This window comes from Hibiscus syriacus, unplaced genomic scaffold (assembly GCF_006381635.1).
Source record: "Hibiscus syriacus cultivar Baekdansim isolate YM2019G1 unplaced genomic scaffold, ASM638163v2 tig00111013_pilon, whole genome shotgun sequence".
Taxonomy (NCBI): domain Eukaryota; kingdom Viridiplantae; phylum Streptophyta; class Magnoliopsida; order Malvales; family Malvaceae; genus Hibiscus; species Hibiscus syriacus.
The window spans coordinates 1380830-1399433 of NW_024062953.1; the positions used below are offsets into that span (position 1 = coordinate 1380830).

General features: G+C 30.9%; 1 protein-coding gene and 2 pseudogenes across 2 annotated transcripts; 2 read left to right on the forward strand and 1 right to left on the reverse strand.

Annotated features, from left to right (window-relative positions):
- Positions 1-7540: 7540 nt before the first annotated feature.
- On the forward strand, positions 7541-10361 carry LOC120149923 (trihelix transcription factor GT-2-like). Of its 2 annotated transcripts, XM_039162633.1 has the most exons (5): positions 7541-8138; positions 8231-8261; positions 8334-9258; positions 9292-9490; positions 10217-10361. In XM_039162633.1, exons 1-4 carry the CDS (start codon positions 7660-7662, stop codon positions 9453-9455), a joined length of 1599 nt encoding a protein of 532 aa, XP_039018564.1. In that variant the 5' UTR covers positions 7541-7659; the 3' UTR covers positions 9456-9490; positions 10217-10361. The 2 variants fall into 2 exon arrangements, with proteins under 2 accessions (XP_039018564.1, XP_039018565.1); XM_039162634.1 differs by lacking the exon at positions 8231-8261 and having other exon boundaries at positions 7541-8007; positions 8421-9258.
- A 2035-nt stretch (positions 10362-12396) lies between these two features.
- On the forward strand, positions 12397-13481 carry LOC120149981 (annotated as a pseudogene).
- An 887-nt stretch (positions 13482-14368) lies between these two features.
- LOC120149982 lies at positions 14369-16448 on the reverse strand (annotated as a pseudogene).
- Positions 16449-18604: the final 2156 nt, after the last annotated feature.

An 18604-nucleotide genomic window follows, 5' to 3' on the forward strand; every position in this document is an offset into this window, starting at 1 on the left:
TGTTACTTTTACTTAAACGATTTATGCAATAAACGTGATATATACACTTTTCATGTTCAAAGTGCAGTAGTCGTTGGATGTGTATGTAACAAACCTCAAATTTATATTTAAATAAACACTGCCAAATAGCAAATTCATGTTCAAAATTCTAAAACACTTCAATTACATTCTAAACTCCAAATTTCAAAATACTTTAATTACATTCTAAACCCTAAATTAAAGTATTTTAGAATATAGGGTTTAAAATATAATTGAATTATTTTAGAATTTAGGGTTTAGAATGAAATTGAAGAATGTGTTGCAAGTTTTAAATGTTGTGGGACCTAAATGCAAGTGCCTGAAAAGTTCAATGACCATATTGCAAACGTACTAACGGCAGTGTAACGGTCGGGGACAATATTGCAAACGAACTAAATGTTGGAGGATTGTATTGTAAGTTTTAAAATTAGGGACCTAAATGAAAGTTTTAGAAAAATTCAGTGATCATTACTATACTTTACCCTTTATTTTATTAGTGTATATGGTTCGGTTTAGTTTGATAAAAAAAATTAATTTTGATTTTGAATTTTTTATTTTATTATGATAAAATGATTTTATTTATCACGTCAAACAATATACTTCAAAATTAGTTTTATTAAATTATCAGAGGAGATTAAAATATTAACATGTTGAACTTTTAAATAGATTTTCGTAGATTTTGTGTGGATTCCATGAAAAATCAACCCTATAAAAAAAGAAGAGTGAAAAGCAAACGTTATGATACTGATCTTGTTACGAAAGATCACCCATGACATGTGGTGATTGGTTACCAACATCAACTAGAAAAGTTTAGTGTCAAAGTTTGTATCTTTTTAAAGTTTAATGATAAAATTGATATTTTCTTACAGTTCAATGTGTAATACGACGTGTTTTGAGAATTACTAGTCGTGTTAAAATGATATTGTTTTGTTTGTGTTATTATAGTGAATAAAATATTTGTTCATGTCATTGTGTAGAACTTTCTTAACTAATTGGCAATATACACACAACTTGTAGATACAGTTGTTTGAACTTAAGACTACTAAAAATAACAATATTTTCTTTTAGATTTCTTGATGAATTCTCATTTAAGCTGAATTTGATAAAAATTTGACGACTAAAATAAGAATTAGAAGAAAGTTGAAGGATGAAAGTGTGATGAAAGCTCCACGCTTGGAATGAATACTGAACAATCATAGAACTCCCCAAAGCCCAAAACTCATCACTTGCAGCCACCTCTCGCACATCATAGTTTCAAATTAAAGACGTGCTGCTTCACTAACAAATTATTTGTTTGTTTGTTTCCTAAATAAAATCGATATTTCCACATTCTTATTTTGTTTTATTATCAAGATTCAACTCGAATATCAATTTATTGAAAATCGTCAAATTATTTTTATTTTTATTTTGAATTATAATTATTCTAATGGAATTATCATCTTTTTCATATTTTTACACAAACTTTAAATAAAAAAATATAAATAATAATTTTAAGGCAAAACGATAATTTTTGCGCCCCTACCATATTTTTGCATCAATTTAACCCTGAAAGTTGTTTAATTGCATCATTCTATAACTTATTCTTAACTTAAAACCCTAAATTAATAACCCTAAGCCTTAAGCTCTAACTTAAAACCCTCAATTAATAACCCAAATCCTTGCTTTTAACTTAAAACCCTCAATTAATAACCCTAAGCCTTAAACTCTAAATCAAAACTCTCAAATCAGGATTTTAAGTTAAAGATAATGTATAAAATGATGCAATTGAGCAACTTCGAGGACTAAATTGATATAAAAATACGATATGAACAAAAATGATAAATTAAGTCTACTATAAAGACAAAAGTTACCATTTTGTCTAATTATAATAATCAAAATATGTGTTAAATAAGATTTATACGAAAGTTGTTAATCATTCCATGTAAAATATTGTTGAATAATATTTTTTTTTCAAAATGACATTCAAATAATATTTACCAAAATAACTTCCTTTAAATAAAGGTACGCACATGAGAATGATTTTTAAAAGGCATGATTTATATGATGATCGACATGACATGTTTTTTAAATGATTTCTCACAATGACGTAGAAATGAAAATAATGATTTTTTTTTACAAATTATATAAGTTTTATTCTAAAATAAACTATCAGAAAGACATGTTACGACAATAAAGGTACGTTATATTAAACGTATTTTTTGAAAAACATTTTCATTTACTGTGATTTTCAAAAGGGTACCATTTCTAGGGAAAATAAATGTCGTTTTGAGTATTATTCTTGTAATATCGTCGGAAGCTAAAATATTTGATTCAATGATTTATTATTTTAAGTGTGTTTGATAATATATAATATAAAAGTGTATAAAATGTTATATATAACTTACTTATCACTTAATAAATAGTATTTACGATATATTTTCTTTTCTTTTATTCCTTCCATTATTTAACTTTAAGCGACATAAAAAATATATTTACAATTTAAATTTGGGTAAATTACAAATTTGATAACTAAAATTTACTTTTTCTCCTATTTCATTCATTGTACTTTAAATCTTTTCAATTTTTTTCACTGAACTTAACACATTAAAATTTTTTTGTCACTTAATCGTTAAATAATTAACAAAGTTCAAATAGTTTGTTATATAGATGCAAAACGATGTCATTTTGGTGAAAATTTTATTTTTTAAAATGACATCAATTTTAACATCGTTAACTATTTAACGGCTGAATGACCAAAATAGGAGAGAGAGTAAAGTTCACTGACCACAAAAATTCAATGTATCAAGTTCAATGAAAACGTTAAAAACTTTTAAAGTTCAATGAGTTAAATAGGAGATAGAGTAAAGTTTAGTGATGACATTTGTAATTTACCCTTTAAATTTAACACAATATTATTTTTATTTCAACAAACAACATAGATAGGAAAAAGTTTAGAATCCATTTTCTTGTAATTTTTGTTATTAATAATTACTTATAGGTTTTAATATTTTAAAAATAATTGTTATTATTAGTTTTGGTTATAATCACTATTATCTAAATTCTTGACCTATTTAAACTATCAATTTCATCTTTAATTCTAAAATGCTAACAATAAGTTAAAAAAAATAAATAAAATGTCTACATTTGCTTTGGATCACCCACATTAATGGGTGTCATGTAATCTAGTTGTTAATTAAACGTGTTAAAACTACTTAGATAATTAAGCATGATTAGTAGTAAGAAACAATTGACTTTCCATGACCACCCGATGTGGAGACACGTGGGTCCCAATTGTAGTAATCAGCGGTCAAGAAAAGACATGGAAGAGATCCGGGGGGTCTTTGACAATGTTTGATCCTTGCTCTTCCTAAATGGCCGACCACTTACAATCGCATTCAACTAAAGTGGGAAAATAGTAAAAAACATATTTGTAAATTAAATTCATCTTTAAAGTGAGTAGTGCAACCAACTGTTGGGACGATCATTTGAATCAAATTCGACAGGTTCGTTCAACTTAATATTACAAAGTTATAATTTTTTAACATTTAGATTTAAATCGAATTGAGTCGGATCAAATTCAAGTTTATAACAAAATTTCAAGGATAATTGTTATAATACTCATATATTTATATTTCTTTAAGTAGGTCCATATTTTATATGATAGAAATGAGAATATACGTGTGTGTCAAATCTAGCCGAGTGTGAGTTTTTACATTAAAAATCGAGTTACTTTTTGAGTTGGTCGAAGCTTCCCTCAATTCGGGTTAGATCAAGTGAGAGATAGAGGGGTGCTATGCTTGGGTCATGTTTGAATGGGTCAAAAACCTAATCTGACCCATGAGTATCCCTACTAACAACTAATTGATCTAGTGATATGAGATATTATATCATTTAATTAAGATCCCGACGTTATAAATGTAGGAAACTAAGTTCAAAATGATCACCTCATAATGAATTTATACAATAATGATTCAAATTAATCGATCAAATTTTAAGGATTAATCCAAAAAGTGAATTGTGTAAATTATTCAAGTCCATGATGGGTTTAAATTTAAAAGAAATGTAAAATGGGCCGACCACTTAAACAATAAATGAAAAAGACACTTGGTTTTTTTAGCATAATGTAAAAATCATGGGTTGGACCAAGCTTCAGTGGAAGACCTCACCATCTCTTTCATGTAGGAAAAAGCCATTGAAGGTACCTTTCCAAGCTTTTGGGGAAATTTCACTTTAGACTGAAGGACATTAAGTCTCAACTTCCACCCGTATAGGGACTCATAAGGTAGTGTTCGAATATGATATTTTTGGATTCGAATTCAGGATTCATAAGACCCTTTTTAGTATTTGAATATAAGGTTTTTATATTTGGGTCGATGGATTTAAACATTGCTGTTTAAGATTGCTAGTTAGGTTACATTTAGCTTTAATAATCTTACATTACCTCCATGGTTTTCAGAACCGGACCGGTCAGCGAACCGACAGTGCTACCGGTTCACTGGTTCAACCGGTTCAACCGGTCAGAAGAATCGGACGTCGTAATTAATTAATTATTTAAAAAATTAAATAAAAATATAAAAAAACATTTAATAAAAAACAATTTTTTATATCACAAGTCATATTCAAATTAAGTTATAACATATATATAAGTTAAAAACCATAAAATCAAGTGAAACAAAATGATTCAAATAAACTACAACATAATATTTAAGGTAAAACATATTAAATAATGAATATAATTATATAACTATAATCAAAAAATAAATTTGGGGCTAAAAAAATCATAACAAACGATGTCGTTTGGTTTATTTTTTTAAAAAAAATCCTACATGGCTAAGAAACATAGAAGAGCACCACAAAAGTCTAAAGAGTAAAAATATGAAAACAAAACAATCTCACATGGCTAAGAAACATAGAAGAGCATCCCAACTGACTTCTATAAATAATAAGGGTAATTTGACATTCAAAATCATGGAGCCTTTTGGTGAGCACAGAGCGAACTATTCTTTCGCTTCAATCGAGCTTCTAAATTTTTTTTGAGTTCGAGCCTTTTTGAGTTCAAGTTTCAATATTATATTTCAAGTTCGAGTTGAACTTGATAATTTTTTTTGAGTTTACTAGTAACGGTTTAATCGGTGTAGAATGAACCGGACTAGGCAGCGGTTCCCGATTGAACCGGTTGAATCGACCGGTCCAATTTTCAAAACACTAATTACCTCTAATAATATAAATTTGAGAATAAAATTATTTTGTTTGATTTACAACTTCATCTTGATGAGTTGATATGATATTATAGAAATTAAAGTTAGAGAATATATGTATAACTACAGAAATCCTCACATTTGTATAAAGTGTCACATTTTAGATAATTTTATCTGTAAAAGTTATTATTTTTTAATTTAATCATGCTAAATAAAATATAAAACATAAAAAGTCCCTTCTTTAAGTATTTGTACATATAATTCTTAAGTTTATTTGGAACAATTTATACGTCATAATGGTTGTTTTGTTTGTAGTTTGTTTTTTTTAAGTTAAAATGATTATAAAGTAGTATATATTTTAAATATTATCTTCAATCATTTGATAATGAACATTCAGCCACTCTTACAGTCACTGGTGCTTGACTCATGGCCTTCAGGAACATCAACTATTTTTTTAACCATTAAAATAAGTTGATTCGTGCTTATAGTTTATTTTCAAACTTGTTAATGCTAGACACGACATGAAAAATATTATTAAAATGTATTTATGATATGTACAATTATTATTATTAAATACATTATAAATAATGTATTTATTAAATATATTTATTTGACTCGTCATCCCTAATAACAATTAGATAAGGAGGGAAATTTCCCGGAAATTCCCCGAATCGGTTAGATTTTTTTAAATTCGAGAATCAAAATAGGTTTTTATTAAACTTATTTAAAGTTGGGTGGAGAGATTTAAATGAAACCTATAATTATATATTTTACTAAATTCATCTTCTCCACAATAAAATATATTTCCTAAACATCCATATTTGCTCAACCTCGAAGCTGAAACGATTCTCATGAAGCTAATGTCCAACCCCATAAAGACAACTAGAAGGAGAAGTTAAGAACAAAATATTGATTTTTGTTTTCTCTACAAAAAAAAGCTCGGTAGCTTCCATGAACCATAAAAAAAATGTCAAAGGGGGAGGAGTGAGCCTGAGCGTTAGACAAGACGACAACGTACTGTACTCTGTTCACGTGCATTCAATTCCACACTGTCTCTCATTTCTGCACTCCAACACGTGTACTCTTCTCTGCCCTTAATTCTAAATTGCTACGGTCCTTTTGGCCCACTCTCCCTACCCTTTGTCTACTAACACTAGGATTTTATTACCATCTTTCAAATTTAATTTTTATTTAATAATTTTAGTTTTCTATTTGCTATTTTTTCATCTTTAATTATTGATTTTATGATTTTAAAAAGATAAGATAATTTTTTAGTCTTTTATATGCATAATTTTTTTATATTAATTTAACTCCTAAAAAATTATAAATATAGATGATTAAAACATTATATTGTTCAACTAATGATATTTTTCTAATTATTTTTATAGTTAAAATATGAGAGAGGAGTTAATTATAATGACTAATAAAATTAGTATAATTATATATTTTAATTTTCATTACTTATATATTATATTAATTTCATCATAATTTTAATATAATTTAATAAATTTAATCGTTCAATTAAATAGAGACACATATTACGAGTGATATATATCATGAAATCTGTCACTATATTATTAAATATATTTTTTTAATTTTAATTTATTTAATTAAATAAAAAATAATCAAATAGCGGCACATATCAACATTTGACAAAAAAATATTTAAAAATACAAAATTTTAAAGTTATTTTTTATTTTAAATATTGTATTAATTATATATATAATATTCAATTTTAAGTCAATTATTATATTTATTTAAGTGCTCCAATGCCCTCTGAGTGAGCTAGGTTTAAGTCATTCTTTAACAACTTTTATTTCCTTTTTTTCTGTGATTAATTATAACATAAGATATATATGTCTGTCATTAGTTATGAATATCTTCATCTAATTGAAAAATTAAATTTATTAAATTAAAATTAAGATCAAATTGATATAATATATAATTAATAATAATTATATGTATATTTTTTTTGTTAATTGTTACATCAATTTTTTTCGTCAAACGATAATAAAAAATGACTTGATTGACATCATTTAAATAATTAAATAATATAATTAATAAAATAATAATAATTAAATTAAAATTCACTCATAATTAAGTGATCACGAGTATTATTTACTAGTTGAACTAACTTTTCAATCTTCGTAAAATATTAAAATAAATTTCTGACAAATTAAAATAGGACTAACACGGATGAAACTCGTAATTAGAACTATTTTAAATTTATTTGATTATTATTTTTGGATAAACCAAAACCCTAGACCACTTTTAGAAATATCTAATATTCTAATCCATTCCCGGGGATGATCTGGTTTCTATTATCTTCTTCACTATATTTCAATTTTCTCTTCTTTTATCTCTGTATTTTTAGTTCAACGTTTCCAAGAAGGAAGAATCCTTGGTTGGGTCCTCCTGCATTTATGTTCATCGGATAAACAAAACAAAAAACAGTTTGAAAGAAATGCATCCCATTAAATATGGTGCCCATCCTCATCTTCAACTGCAGCAGCAATTCATGGCTGATGATAACGATTCTTCATCTTCTTCAGTTTTCTTCATTCCCAATCCCCAGCAACAACAACAATCTGTTTTCCCTTACCCTTTACATTCTCAGCAGCAACACCAACACCATGAGAATCTTTCGCAGCAACATTCGAGTCCAGTAACCCATCAGCTTTTCCAACACCATCAAGCTCAGTTTCAACCATTTCGACACCCAGAATCTGTTCATCATCATACTCATCAGCAACATCTCTTTTCAGCTGTTAATTTCAAGTTGGGTCTTAACGAGAATAGTGGGGAAAAAGAGGTTGTTTTGCCTTTGAATCATCAACACAACGAAGCTAGTTTTTTCCATGGAAATCAGCAACATGAACATTCCCTTTTGGTTCCCCATTGTTTGCATCCCCATGAAGATTCTCCCATGAAAGAACCCTTTTGGTAATTTATTATAATTCTTTTTCTTACTCTAAAGTTTTTTCCTTTTCTTGTTTGATTTCTTTGTCACCATGTGTTTGTTGAAATGTTACCAGGAAACCCTTAAACAAATATGAAGATAGGCAGTGTAGTGGAAATAACAAGGTTTCGCAATCCAAAAGTGAGAGAAGCAAGAATTTGGATAACAAATATAGACTCTTTGGTGAGCTTGAAGCAATTTATGGGCATGGAAAAGGTGAAGGAAAAGCTGCTCAAGCTGGTTCTGGATCTGCTCTCACTTGGGAGAATTCACCTGCAAATGTTTCCATCTCCATGCCCTTAACTGAGTTTCATGGCCATAATATAGGTGGCAATGGTGGGGTTGGTAATGGATCAGAGAGCACTTCTATTGTGAAAGAAGCTTCATTGAGGAACAAGATTCAAAAGAAGAGTAGGAAGATGAAAATGGAGGAATTGAGTTCAATGGTTGTGTTTTTTGGGAGCTTGGTGAAACAAGTGACTGATCATCAAGAGTGTCTCCACAAAAGGTTCTTGGAAGTGGTTGAAAGAATGGATAAAGAGAGGTCAGTGAAAGAGGAATCATGGAGGAGAGAAGAGATTGAAAGACGTAATAGAGAAGCCATTGCAAGAGCACAAGAACAAGCTTTAGCTTCAAGTAGAGAAGCTCTCATTGTTTCGTATTTGGAGAAGATTACAGGTGAAAGCATCAGTCTTCCACAAAGGACTCCATTGTTTGTGCAACCTGAAAGCACGATTGTTAAAGCTGATAACAATGGCAGGTGGCCTATAGCTGAAGTTGAGGCCTTGATTCAAGTGAGATGCAACTTGGAATCAAAGTTTCGAGAACCTGGATTAAAGGGTGCTCTTTGGGAGGAGGTGAGCTCTTTAATGTCTTCTTTTGGTTATCAAAGAAGCGCCAAAAGGTGCAAAGAGAAATGGGAGAACATTAACAAGTATTTCAGGAAGAGCAAAGAGACTGGTAAGAAGCTCTCTCAGCAATCAAAAACCTGCAGTTATTTTTATCAATTGGATCAACTCTACTCAAGAATACCAATTAACAGTGACATTGAGATCCAAAAGCAAGGTGATTCAGACTTTTTGGAACCCTATATTCCTCAGAGAGACCTCGTCACTGATCAAGTTGACGTTAATGGGAACCTTAAAGTTTCTGAAATGAACTCCCCAAAGTTGGATTTTGATGGCACAGTAGGTGATAAACAAGGAAGCAACGTAAAGGACAATGAAAGCCGTGAGAATTACTCGGAGAATGATGGTAATGTGCAAGAAGACGATGATAATGACAGTGATGGGGGAGAATGAGAATTGAGGTCAACCTCCTAAAGGTCTTCTACAAGGTAAGCATTTTTTTGAACTCAAGGATTTCCAGTGCTAATGGTGTGCTTAGTTCCGCAAAGTTAACTTCAACTATGGGTTATCTATAAGCAATATGTGAATGTAGACCTCTGATCTGTCTTGATGTCTTAGCCATTGTTTTTACCTTTGTTTTTTCTCTTGTATTCATCTGCTTATGCACCATAGGTAGTTTTTGTTTCAAAATTTCAACCTCAATCTTTGTTTCCCTCTTCTCTTCACATTAATGTAGTTGTTTTGGCTGCTAGGGGGGACTTTGTTTTAAATGCATGCATACATACATATATGTGCCTCTCTCTCTCTATATATATATATGTATGAACTAAGTGACTTCGTGAATAAATGATTGTTGTTGTCTCTTGAGGTCTCAACCTCTTAGGTTTGAACACGACGTTTGTAGGAGTATGAACTTTTATTATCAAATAATTAAGAGTATTTCGAATAAATATAATATTATATTCAGTATTAACCCGGACTAATATATATATATATATATAATGGTTCGTTGCTATGGTAGGATGATGCCATGAATAAGCACAGTGCATGTAATTGGAGAGTACGTGGGGTGGGGTGGGGCCTGTTACCTGTACATGGCATGGGACGACACGACACAGGAAGTGTGCTTCACTCATCCATTATAGAGTTGAAAAAGAAATATCTGAGATTCTGCAAAAATCTCTGAGTACGTATTGCATGATTTTAATGAACAGATGAGAGAGATGACATCAAGTTTGTAAGAAGAGCACGAACGGTTGTGACCCGATTCTCACATGCCTCTCTCTTCATCTGATTTTTCAGCAGTGACCAATCCCACTTGTTTTTCTGCACCCTCTTTCATTGCTTTTGCTTTTCATCCACCACCAATATTAACTCACTCACCCACGCTTCACTCCAATAATTTTCTTCTCGGGTTTCTAAAAGATTTTGGCCTTTTCTTTTTTCAGTTTTTTAATTAGTATCAATTTTAAGATATTTATTTGTTACATTTAATTATCTATTACTCCTATTAGATAATGAGACATTTATGGATGATCATGGATTAACTTGAATCTATTTTTTGATTTATTTAAATTTAATTTGAGTATAATATTTTTTTATTTATCATTTAATCTGATATAAATTTAGAAAACTTTAATTCATATTAAAGCTTGATTTGATTTTTAAGTTAAATACTCAAATATGTATCGGCACAAATAAATAAATATATATAATTCTCATTTTTATTAGATACAATATGAGTTTAATTAAAATAGTGAAGAGTATTATAGAAATTATCTTTAAATATATAAATGTCAATTATGCTATTTTTCTATGATCGTATAGGGTCGAGCCTAAATCTTCAACAACAACAAATTACCCTATAGGATGGAGGCAGAAACTATAATATTTTTCACCCACAAAAGCGATGAGTTAGGACGTTATTTGTAATGAGAGCCTAATTACATTTAAAAGAATTATACACATACTCCATAATATTTAAATCCTACAATCTTATTATTTGTATGAAATGACCATACAGTTCAGTTGGTAGAGCGCAAGGCTCTTAACCTTGAGGTCGTGGGATCAAGTCTTACGAAGGGCATTTCATAATTTGAAGGTCTCTTACGGAAACTGTTCTCAACCTAGCGTTGGGGGCAACCTACTATCCTACCTCCCCCTTACCTTACATATGAGAATAAGGGTCAGCTAATTTTTAATCTTATTATTTGTATGTCACATGTCTCATTTAGAATTTAATATTTAAGGTTTAGAGTAGTGGTAATATACATAGGAGGTTTAAATTAAAATTTTAATTTTTTAAGGTTTACTTTATTTTGTTGGAAAAAAATAAAGGTATAAATAATTTTGTCTTTTAAAAAATGAGAGTTGAGAACTTTTAAAAGTGTTAGGAGGGGACTTTATTAAAATTTTCCGAAATTTGAAATATAATAAGAACTTTTAAATTTTTTGAAGATGCCAAATTAATTTTTTTCTAAAAATTAAATATTAAAATAGTGGAGGGCCAACATCCACTAGCCATGCAATTAAATAAATCAAAGGTTACTTCAATTTGCATGAACAATATATATGATACTTAAGTTTTAGGGTTTTCATTATCTAACTTATAATTGAAATAAAAAATATATTAGGATGGTGTTTAGGTCACAGTATTTCTAAATTTCTAATTAAATCTCACATGCATTTATCACTTTTGAAAGAATTTGAAGTTTATATCTTTAGAAGTTTTTGCTCTCATTAATGGTGATCTGAAGTGAAAGGAACACAACCAACGAGGTTGCTTTAAGTGATAAATAGTTTGATATCGTTTAAATATGTCTCAAGTTTGAGGTCTTGTATATGTAAAATATATTCACTAAAAAACTCACCCATCAAAACTAAATATGTAATACGAGTCTGTCTGGATATTTTATGAGATATAAAATTAGACCATAAAAACATAAAAATACTTGAATTATATATGAATTTAAAATTTTAAGAGAGTGCGATCGCCTCTAATACTTCCCTTGATCTATTCATAAGCATAAGGGAAATATCCAAGAATCTCTTAATAATTTTCATTCAAATTTAAATAATTCTTATATGAAACAATTACTTATTGTAAGGAAAGGGAAAAATAGATATTTTTTAAAAATAAAAATATTAATTTGAACCAACATATACCATATATAATGATAAGATACATTGTACTTTTAAGGAATAAATATTATGTTCAAACCTTAGAGATATATTATTTGAAGAGAATTCCTGCACTTCGTATATGAATTGTAAAACAAATATCGAAGACATTAAATTTAAATCTTGTAGATAAAAAAAAAAATACCGTGTTTGAACCAAAGACCATAACGTAAAAAACATCCCTTCCTTGCCCTTTTCCTTAGTTTTGAAAGTAATGAAAATTGCTTGTAAAAAGGGCAACCGTACGAGATTAGATAATACAGTTTTCTTAAACGAATCGAAAAAAAGTTAGGAATAAAAACCAAAGATGGTGTATATCTTTGCTTTGCGTTCACAGTGCTACACACCATAACTCAAGAGATGTGGGAAGAGTTGCAGGCTTAGGTGGCTGAATTATCTTGGACCATATATCAAAAGAGGCAACATATCCCATAATGAAGAGGAACTCATTATCAGACTCCATAATCTTCTTGGCAACTGGTTTTTGATCTTTCTTTGTTCACTAGATTCGAACTCGAGATATTATTTAAGCGATACGTTATGTTGTTTAATGAATGTTCAGATGGTCTTTAATAGCCGGAAGGTTACCTGGGCGAACAGAAAATGAAATCAAGAACTACTGGAATACTACAACGGGAAATAGAGCCAAAGCTCAAGCATCCGCCGAATGTTCTCCAGAGGAAATCTACACATAAAATAGTATCAACTGAGGGTGGAGCCACTGAGCCCTCGAGTTCATCCCAGGCTACGAAAGCGAAAATCGAAGTGATTCGGACTGAAGCCACTAGGTGCAACAGCCAAGCCATATTCCCATTGCGGCCACCTGCAACTCAAGATGTTGATGTTACCAACTAAACACAAGTTTGTTTAGCAAATGATCAAGTAATGGGTGATGGTGCAGTGGTTGAAGCACACAATGGAACCCATTTGTTGAAGTCAATGATCAGCTGAAAGCAAGCGATGGAGAGTTTGAGGAACCCATTGATGAGGCAATGTTCAAGGACTGGGCTGCAAATTAATCCTTGTCTTAACGTCGACAATGCTGCCACCGACATCAACAAGCTTCGAGATGTGCGTGATGGTGCAACGGTTGAAGCACACAATGGAACACATGTGCTTGATTCGTCGTACTTTGATATCGATGATCCGCTGAAAGCAAGCGATGGAGAATTTGAGGCAATGTTCGAGGATTCGACTGCAAATCCTTGCCTTAATGACGATTCCGCCGGCGATTTAGAGTCTTTGCCCTTCTTGGTTGACCGTGGCGAATGGCCTTGACAAGGGAATCATTGGCTGCATCTTTTCGTAGACCAAATTCTGCCATACAAATTTGCTTGTTGGACGTTGCATGTCATAAGAGACGGATGTATGTCGATGGTTTAACTACATTTAGACCACTGATAATTTTAAAATCATTGCAATCAAGACCTTATCTCTTGCAACATTTTCTAGTTTAATTTATTTCAATGATCATGTACTTAGTTTTCAAATTAATGTAATTAAACATTGACCCTAGTTTCTGGGTTTAATTATTTTTAAGATTTTAAAATTTGGTGAAATTAAATTCTATTTTTAAATATGTTATCAATTTATTTATATTTAAAATCAAACACATAATTTTTAAGAGTATGTAATGGTCCATATCACAACAATGACAAATAAGTTCAATTTGAAGTGTAACATTAGGTGAAGACATGTTTTTTTAAGAAACAGTTTGACCATGAGATGAATCACTACCAACCAGTAAAATTTTGAAATATTGTGGGTAGGAAAATGCAACTATTGGATAATTAATAGAAAATGAATGAGTCTCACGCACATGATCCTCGAATTAGCATTTTTCTATTTTTTTTCTCACCCATGATATTTCTTAATTTTACTAAGAGCTGAGTTTGATTGACACTATCTCAATTTTTGATGTAGTAAATTACTAAATCGAGAACCATACGTATGAGACACATTCATTTCAAGTGCGCCAGTTTTTAAAATATATATTTAAAATTCCAACCAATAACAACAAGAAGTCGTTGTAGTATAGTGGATTGAGTACGACGTCGTTTTCTATCCTCTCTTTTTTCAATGGATTACTGAGTTTTGTTTACAGTTGATGTGTTTCCATTGAGTTGTTTACAGATTTCATTAGAATGAAGTGATGCATGGAAAGCTTTTATTGAAATATATCTGACTTACATCTTTATTTCTTCTTTCAGCCTGCCTATTGTCTTTGCCGGGGTCGTAAAATCGATCGAGAACTCGATGAGCTCGGCCATATCTGGACTTCGGTAATAGTTGCTGATAGGCTTTGTAGCCAAAACTGAATTCGGGTAGTACACCTTTTCGTTATCGAGCTTCAGGAAGACGGTTGTTAAGATGTTCATCTCCTCCACCAACAACTGTTGGTTATCGGGTAATAAAGCATAGTTAGTAATCTTTTACAGACATGTGTGTATAGGACCATCGGCATGTCCTTACCTGAACACCATCGACCACACAACGATCACCTACATCGAACGGATGCATCACAAATACGAATATGATGGCTTCGAACATTGTCTTGCAGGTGTTTCCAAACATAAAGACCGCAACTACTAGTTGTGATGAAAGGAGAAAAAGCACTTTTGTAGTTGCAATTTCCATCAAAAGAACCCATATGACAATGGTAACAATGATCAGGATCACAGTCACCAGTTTGTTCAACTGCTTTACGGCCGTTTTGGTGTCGCTCAGAGCATCCGCTAGCGTCTTCCGATCCTGGAAAACCTTTATCTGTACGAAACAATACGTTGGTCTATATATGTATGCATGTATGTATGTTGGAGTTTAATATAGTGCTCTTACCACCCAGTTTGTGAAACTTTTTCTGTCAATTTTTCCAGTGTTTGATCCTTCAAACAATGGAAACACATGATCCACTTCCTCCTTGATCATGAACCTCAATAGGTCATCCCCATCGATATAACTGATCATAAAGAGTACATAATAAGATACAGGACATAAAGAAAATGCAACGGAAAATCAATCGTCTCACCGGCGATTGTGATTGTTATCGTGTCGAGCCACATTAGAGAAAACTTGATGAGCAACATACTGTGCCTCCTCCTCATTAGTGATTTCTCTATCCCCTGTTCCCCGCCGTCTTTGTAAACGCTTTCATCTAATGTGTTGGAGACGGTTGAAAGCCTTGAATTCGTGACAGCGTCCACCAACACCTTCATGTGCCATGATGAAACTCTCTCGTTTCAATTTATGGACTTTTCCCATGTCGATCACCTTCTTCACTTTCGATCCTTTACCTTTCTTCGGCTTGCCAACGGTCAAATGAGTCGGCGATCTTCGGAACCCGTCGATCTCCATAAACGGAGGTCCGGAAAGGGTCCGGAGTATGTAGTGATGGAAGACTGATTCTTGTATTCTGTCAAAGAATTTGTTCATATGGAAATTGGAAGCCAATATCTTTAACAACAAAGTCTTCAACAACCACAGAAACGATCCGATGACGATGCTTACCAACGTCCACGTTCACCGTTGAGGATTTCCGTTGCGGTCTTCGATCTCTCGACGCCAAGGAACAAAAGAACCCAAGTAACAAGAACCAAACTAAGCCAAATAAACACTTGAACACACTTTTTCAAACCATGAACAAAGTACAACACTTTCTTCCTCAACAAAAAGTTGACCTCAATCAAGAAAACAACAAGATGCATAAACCGATTGGTAACCAACAAACCACAGAATATAACCATCACAAGCACACACCATTTCCAAACATGCAAACCCCAAATGTGTGTCCTCTCTAATTCATCTAAACTCAAGCTAGCTATCAAGCACCCCAATAGGAACATAAACACGAACAACTCGATCACAACCTTGGGTTTCACTCCCTTAAGCTTCTCTTTATGTAATCTAACCTTCTTGATGATCTCATCATGTTCATTTTCCGCATTCGATGTCATCGAATACGTTTTCGACACGGCGGAATCCGCCCTAAGGGCTCTATAGGGTGAATTACTACCACCACCAACATGTTCTTGATCAGTTGGATTAGTCTCTTCCATTTTATCATATTCAATGAAATAAGGTCTTTGTTCACCGAATCTTGACTTGGGTTTTGCTAATGATCTTCTTCTAGTGAGGAGAAGCTGAGGCTCATTACCTGCATTGGGGACTTTTGGTGGTTTATTTGCAGAAACAGCAGCATTTTCTTCATTGGAAACACTGATCGCCACTTCTCCTTTAGAGATTCCCTTCTCTCCCATGGCCTTAACTTCTATCAAACACCTGCAAGGCTGGAACTTTGGTTCATACAGCTACAGACATTGTAAGAATTAAACACCCAAAGACAAATGGAAGAAGCAGATTGTCGGAGGAAGACAGGTTTGACAAAGGTGAAAACTTTTTGTCTATGGTGATGAAGGGAGAGGCATAGAGAGTAGTATTTTACTGTTTTTAATGAAACAGGTATGAGTTGCCAGCTGACAAGATTTAATTGCAGGAACCAAAGGACGAGAAAGACAAGATTCTGATTTTGTTGAAACTCATTTTTTATTATCTTAGTGTTGAAAATTAGAGGTGGAGGCAAGCAACTGGACAAAGAGAAGGTTGATTAAGGTTCCATTCCACATGATGGAGATACTTCCTTGAAGCTGGCAACCATAATTTGGAGTAGATTCATTATAGGGTAAAATACACTTATGTAACTTAATTATTAGTTTGGTTAAAATGAATCACTTTTCTTTCAAAAGTCAAAATTTAAACATTTAATTAAAATATTAAATATGTCATTGGATTGTTAAAAGTGAAATATAAGCATAACGTGACTTCGTATAATAATGGTTTTAGCCCTTAATTTTAAAAAATCATTATTGAGAGATTCACTCATCAAAACTATATGTGAGCGGCACAGATCGATCCGCATTAACCAGAACAAAACTCTAAAGAATCGGGAAGATAACAAAAAGAATTATAATTTTCTCAAAAAAGATTAACTCTGTAACCAAAACATTTTAAAATTTAAAGATGAATCAATCTTGTAATATGAATTAATTTTCAACTCTCTCTATCTTTTCAACACATTGAAAATGTTACCTAATTAATAGTAATAATCTAAAATATTGATCCTATTAAACAAAAAGGACATAAGTGAGTTGGAACATTTATTAATCAAAACATTTTATTAGATACAAGTTGGATAGGTGTCCTCTTCCTCATTTATTACATGCATTGGAAATTTAAAGGTTAATTTCCAAGGTTTAGACATTGATAATTTTATTCTACTTTTTTTAATTATGTATTATATTTTAGGTGAATATATTTTTTTATTTAATATTATAAATTAATTAACTTTGAGTGTATCAACTAATAATGACGTGTTAGATCATTGAAGTAAAATCAATAGCTCAAATCATGATCATTACGAATAGAATAAATCAAATTGAGAATGTCGTTTTAGATTAGTTGTCTAAAAAATTAGACGTTAATAATTATAAATAAAAACTTTAAGACATAAACATATTTATTTATTGCGTGTAAATTAACTGCATGTTAGTTTTTGCTAATTGTATTTAAAATGTTGAACTATTAAAGTATATATATCAATGATTTAATGGTAATTTTTAATTTTATTCTCCAATATCAATTTTTAATTGTATCATTTAATTAGATTAACTTTTCCGTTTCCATAAAATATGATAATTAAATTTTAGTAGATTAAGTTTGAAAGATTAAAAATATTACATTTTTTTTTCAAAATAATTATCTCTCATAATTCTAAATGTTAAGATTTAATCTATGTTTATAGAAAATAAACAAACTTTGTCATAAAGGATCTTTACTTCATAAAAATTCATATCAAAATAAATTTAACCATCAAGTAATCTTTAATCACTAAAATTATAATAAAATTCAATTTGACTGCTAATAATAAATTAGGCATTGGTCTGTAAGTCTTCAACAACTTCATTTCTTACAAAAGTTAAATATTCGTTGAAGCGTCGTTTTAAAGTCTTCAACAACTTCAATTGTTACTTACGTAAATAAAATATTAGTTGAAGCACCACCTTCAAGTCTTCAACAACTTTAATTATTGTCTAAATCAACTATTAGTTGAAGCATCTTTAGATCAATTACGTATTATTCGTTACAACAAATTTTTTCTTACATACCTCTAATCTCACTAACAAAAAATGAAGCAACATATTTCTTGGAAATTAAATAACTACTCATGACAATCATGAGTCTTGAATCTCGGCGTTCGTATCATTTGTTAGAAATTTAGAAATGGAAAAGAAATCAACGTATGATTAACATAAAATAAATCATGTGTAAGAGATATGATTTCACGTAATTATGTCTCCCCTACATTTACAAATGAAAAAAATTAAATAATATGTTATAAACGAAAAAATTATAAAAAAAAAACAAAA